The sequence below is a fragment of the Anolis sagrei genome, chromosome 11, assembly GCF_037176765.1.
Source record: "Anolis sagrei isolate rAnoSag1 chromosome 11, rAnoSag1.mat, whole genome shotgun sequence".
Taxonomy (NCBI): Eukaryota; Metazoa; Chordata; class Lepidosauria; order Squamata; family Dactyloidae; genus Anolis; species Anolis sagrei.
The window spans coordinates 2,836,500-2,842,500 of NC_090031.1; the positions used below are offsets into that span (position 1 = coordinate 2,836,500).

The 6,001-nt window shown below is 42.3% G+C and overlaps 1 protein-coding gene across 1 annotated transcript in view; it reads right to left on the reverse strand.

The window, feature by feature from the left end:
* Nucleotides 1–3,210: 3,210 nt before the first annotated feature.
* Nucleotides 3,211–6,001, reverse strand: part of PRDM12 (PR/SET domain 12) — a 14,921-nt gene continuing 12,130 nt past the window's right edge. Inside the window, exons 4-5 of the mRNA XM_067472247.1 lie at nt 5,956–6,001; nt 3,211–5,405 (exon numbers count right to left, since the gene is read on the reverse strand). The exon at nt 5,956–6,001 is cut by the window's right edge and continues 66 nt beyond it. Coding sequence (XP_067328348.1) covers nt 4,981–5,405; nt 5,956–6,001 — 471 coding nt within the window. The 3' untranslated portion in view covers nt 3,211–4,980. The remainder of the gene's footprint in view (nt 5,406–5,955) is intronic.

Sequence of the window (6,001 nt, forward strand, 5' to 3'; positions counted from 1 at the left end):
GCTTCGACTTCCGGTCCCGCCTGGAGAGGCCTCGGGACTCTATGGAAGGCTCTCCCTTCGGCGCCCTCTGGCGGTCCCTGCCCGTATTGCACGCCTAGGATGGTGAGTGAGACCCACACTCCCAAATTCATGACTGTTGGGCAAGGAGGATTTCATATATAAATATATTATATAAATAAAATAAAATGAGTAAATAAAATAAAATTTATTATATAATGTAATATATTACTTGTATATATTATATTGGAGTGTTTTTTATACATTTCCTTTCTATCCAGATGATTTATTTCAAATTGATTCACAACAAATGCATTATTATTATTATTATTATTATTAAATATGCAATTCTATATTTGGATTATTGTTTTATATATAATATAAAATATATAAAATAAAATATATGACATGCGCATTATATATATATATATTATATATATATAATATGACATGTGCATAACATAAAATATATAATATAAAATATATAAAATATATTATATGGCATGCACATTATATTGGCGTGCTTTTAAAAAAAACTTCCTTTTTATCTAGATTATTTATTTCAAATTTATTCATAATAAATGTATTATTATTATTATTATTATTATTTTGCAATTCTATATTTGGATTATTATTTTATATATAATATAATATATGACATACATATTATATTGGTATGCTTTTTAAAAATATTTCCTTTTTATCCAGATTATCTATTTCAAATTTATTCATAATAAATGTATTATTATTATTATTATTATTATTTATTTATTTATTTATTTGCTTTATTTTTATACCGCATTTTTCAGCCTAAATCGGCGACTTATTATTATTATTATGCAATTCTATATTTGAATTATTATTTTACAAATAATATATGACATGTGCATTATATTGGCATGCTTTCTTAAACATTTCCTTTTTATCCAGATGATCTATTTTAAATTATTATTATTATTATTATTATTATTATTAACTCTTGTCTGTTGGAAGCAGGTGTGAATGTTGCCATTGGCCACCTTGATTAGCATTGGGTGGCCTTGCAGCTTCAAGGCCTGGCTGCTTCCTGCCTGGAGGAAATCCTTTGTTGGGAGGTATTACCTTGAATTCCAGACAAGAATTAATCAGGGCCCCTGATTAATTCCTCGTTCCCAACAGACCTCACAACCTCCAAGGATTCCCCCCAGGCAGGAAGAAGCCAGGCTTTGAAGCTGCAAGGCCATTCAGTGCTAATCAAAGTGGCCAATTGCAACATTCACACTTGCCTCAAGCAGACAAGAGTTCTTTCTCCCACCCGGAACATCATCCTACAGGTATATAAACCCAATCTTCCTAGTTTCCAACAGACCTCACCACCTCTGCCATAGATGTGAGCGAAACGTCAGGAGAGAATGCTACTGGAACATGGCCCGACAGCCCGGAAAACTCACAGCAACGTTATTCTTTGGGAATTCCTCCTTCCTTCTATAGATACATATTGTTTTTGTTATTGCAAAGACCATGCTATATATAAGTAATTATTTTGGATACTCTTCTCTGATTATTTTTTTTCGCATTTGCATATGCATAATGACCTTCTATGGCCAATCCTTATTGCAAGCCTTAATCCATTGAGCAGACTTGCAATAACCCTTTGGTTTCCAACTGCAATCCTTTGCTGCCCTCAAGTGTCCATTGCTGGAGTTGCAGGAGACTGAGTTGATTATTCCATCTCATTTCCCCCTATGGAAGCTTCAATCTTGGCATCCCATCATTCTCTACTTGCAACACAACAACTCCCAGGATGCCATAGCAAATGAAAGCGGTGCTAAACTGCATCAATTCCACAGTGTAGATGCATCCCATGAAAGTGTTGGTGCACCTTATGAAAGTTGATGTTGTCGACATTTCTCTGCCATCTTCTTGCATTCGTGCTGGGGGATGATGGGCTAGGTAGTGCTGTTTCAATTGCGTTATTACCGAATGTAATTCCTCCACTGACCAAACCCTTCACAAGTTTATATTTTTGGGCTTTGATATCTTTATCAATGATTTATAAATGGAATAAAAGGCATCCTTATTACATCTACTTAATTTAATGTAAATAAATAAATTATTAAATTAAATAAATTATTAATTAAATAAATTATTTAATAAATTATTCTATTTAATTTATTCCCATTTATATAATTATTTAATTTATTTAGTTAGTTTAATTTGAATAAATTTATTTATTTAATTAATTATTTAATTATTTTATTAATTAATTAAATTATTCTATTTAATTTCCATCTAAGCAAACCTATTATGGAATCATAAAGGTAGAAACTGTTGGAGTATGCAAGGAATCAGTTCATGTGTGTGTGTGTGACAACTGTAAAATATGATGCATGAAGCTGATTGGGAAGCAGGCTGAGCCTGGGACTTTCGGAAACTGTTACGTTTTTGTTTAGGCTTGAGCTATGCAAGTGCAGAGAGGGAAGAAGAGAGAAGCAGAGAGAAGACAGTTTGGAGTGTGCTCTTGCTTCGCGAGCTGCTAAGGAAGGTTTCTCCACATGGACAGAGTAAGACCACTTTAAATCTCTCATAAAAGGACGTTATGTGAGTTGATGCAACTGATAACATTGTACATATGTTGTTCTGAACTACAAAGAGTAAACTACTCGGTTGTTGTAGGTTTTTCGGGCTATATGGCCATGTTCTAGAAGCATTCTCTCCTGACGTTTCGCCTGCATCTATGGTGAGACCTTACAACCTCTGAGGATGCTTGCCATAGATGCAGGTGAAATGTCAGGAGAGAATGCTTCTAGAACATTTGCCATATAGTCTGAAAAACCTACAACAACCCAGTGATCCCAGCCATGAAAGCCTTCAACAATACAGTAAACTACTTGTTCTTTACTGTTCACTTGCGTGGCATATTTTCTTTCTCTGGCAAGGCAGTGTGTGGGCTGATCAAACGTGAACTTTACATGGTTCATTTTACATTATGCCACAGAAATGACCCCCCCCCCCCTGTAAAGGTCATCCAAGTCAACCCCAATTTTTCCAGGAAGGGAGACACCACAAAAAACCTCCAGGTGGATAACCACACAGCCTCTCCTTTGGCAATGACAAAGGAGGGCACTGCCTTCCCTTGAGGCCAAGAGAGTGCAACTTGCATGGCCGAGCAGGGATTTGAACCCAGGTCTCAAGCCCCAGGGCAATAATTTGCAGGTAAATATATATATTTATTAATTAATTACAGTATTTGGAGTCCAAGAGGGTAAAGAGAGGTACAAAGAACGGTTTGCCAATACAATCTCATAGAATAACAAAGCTCTGTAAACACAGGAAGTGTTGTCATTATTATGACTCTAATTATTATTATTACATACGTATATAAAGTGACCATCATTCTCTGGAAGCTGTCCGCGATGCATCTGTACATCCGATCCTGATACGAATGGATATTGTCGCTATCGTTCCATCTGTTTGCATTCAATTTAATTTGCTTTGAAGGGTGCCATGAAAAGAGATAGATTAGGCATGGGCCAAGTTTGGCCTTCCCTCCAGGTGTTTTGAACTTCAACTCCCACCATTCCTAACAGCCTCAGGCCCTTTCCTTTTCCCGCTCAACTGCTTAAGCTAGATGATAGAATCATAGATCTAAGAGATGCCTACCTTCAGGTAGTGATAGAGTGATAGATCTAAGAGATGCCTATTTTCAGGTAGATGATAAGAGTGATAGATCTAGGAGAGGCCTACCTTCAGGTCCCAATAGATATATTGTTATAATGCTTAAGCAGCTGAGGGGGAAAGGCTGTTAGGAATGGTGGGCATTGTAGTTCAAAACTCCTGGAAGGTCCAAGTTTACCCATGCCTGAGATAGGACCTGCACTACATCTCCCGTGCAATGGGAATCTCCCACCTGACTGATGGGAGATATAGTCAGGCATCTCCAGGAGGAAAGCACCCAGGGTGAGAAACATTGGTTCATGGAATCATCAAGGGGGAATTGGGACCCTCCCAGAGGTCATCCAGTCCAACCCTTTTCTACCAGGCAGGAAGACACATCTAAATCCCTCCTGACAGATGGCCATCTCGCCTTGGTATATAAAACTTCCAAAGAAGGAGATTCTCATGTGAAACAGCTCTCCTCGCCATCAAAGTTCCTCCTAATGTTTCGGTGGAATCTCTTTTCCAGCCATAGGAATCCATGGCTCTGAAAACAAACTTTCCCCCTTCCTCCTCAATGGGAGCTCCTTTCCAATATATAAACACAGTTCTCAGGGCAGAAGATCAATCTAAGACCAGTGGGATTCATTTGAAAGTTGACCAAACGCTCCCTGGACGGCCAGTCCCTTCCCTTGCCACTTTTCACACTGCCCCACGTACCCAAGCCTTGCACAAACTGGATGAGTGGTCAGTCCAACCCAGCGTTATGCATTTGGGCGCAGGAACCCCAATGCCATTTAAAAGCGAGGGCATTTCCCTTCTCTTGCCATTGTCCATGGGGCTTAGGGCATCCCAATGTGCCCAAGTCTTGTGCCAGGGAGGAGGAATGGCCCGTCTAGGCCCCGTGTTATGCAGGAGTTGGCAAGTCATTGAAACCAAGGCATCAAGGATGCTGGATGCTTCTCTTGCACTCAAGGCACCCAAACAAACCCACATGCCAGTCCTTCCCAGCCCCAACTCGAATGTCTGGGCACCCAATGCCATTGAAAAGCAACAGAGGGGCATGGGGAAGGCTTTGCCATCTGCCATAAGCAATCATTGTGAGCCTCCGTCAACCCCAGAAAGAAACATGGGAAGTGCTTCTAGCATTGAGCTAGAGTTATAAGTGCCTGGTTGGCAATCTTATCCCATTTCCAATGGTGCAGTGATGGCAATCCCAAGAGAATCGAGTGCTAGACCTTCTCCAACACCCTCCATGAGGCTCAAGACACCAACGACCACATGTGCCCGAGCCTTGTGTCAGGGAGGAGTGGTGGCCAGTCTAGGCATCTAAGGTGTCTGTGGCCCTCAGAGGACCATCGTGGGGATGTGGTGGGCCATGGGGCCCGGGAGGGGGACGCCGGTCAGGGCTGGGGAGTGGGCCTGGAGGGCAGCTGCGGCCTGGAGGGCGGCCCCTGCGGCCCCGGCTGCTCCTCCGTGGGGCCGGTGCCGGGCGCTCTTCTGGTGGGCCCTCAGGCCGGCCAGCTGGGAGTAGGCGCTCTGGCAGACCTGGCACTTGTAGGGCCGCTCCCCGGTGTGGAGGCGCACATGGTTGCGCAGCGTGGAGGACTGGCTGAAGCGCCGGTTGCAGAAGCGGCAGACGAAGGGCTTGTCCAGGGTGTGGATGCGCATGTGGGAGCGCAGGTTGCTGCGGGAATTGAAGCCCCGGTGGCAGATCACGCAGCGCATGCGGCCCGCTGAGGCCGAGCCTGGATCCGAGCCGTGGAAGTCCTCTGCAGAAGGGAAGGGAAGGCAAGGCAGAGGAGGGAGTCAGCAAGGGCCTGGGAGGGGAAAGGGGGGATGTCCTGCACAAGGGGACCCCAGGAAAGACCTAGAGAGGATGCAGGGGACACAGGGAGCCACAGAGAATAGGGGACCCTCTCAAAATGAAGGACCTGACATTAGATAAACAGAGTGATAGACAGAGATCGATACAGATAAGAGACAGATAGATAGATAAGAGAGAGATAAAGTCATGGTGGAGGACCTACAAAATGCCTAGAGAGGATGCATTTTGTCAAATACAAATAAAAGAAACCTACATAGATACAGATAGATATAGACAGAGAGACAGACAGACAGGTAAAGAGAAAGAGAGAGTGATCTATCGATAGAGATAGATAGAGACAGATAAAAAGATAGATAGAAAAAGAGACAGATAGATCAATAGACAAATAGATAGATAGACAGATAGAGAGGCAGACAGATAGACTGATAGAGACAGACAGACAGATAGATGCTGGAGGACCTACAAGAAGGAAAAGCGGGAGGAGAGAGGCATACCGGTTTTGCTCTTCTTCTGCTCCTCTTCCAGGCCCAAGACTCCCGG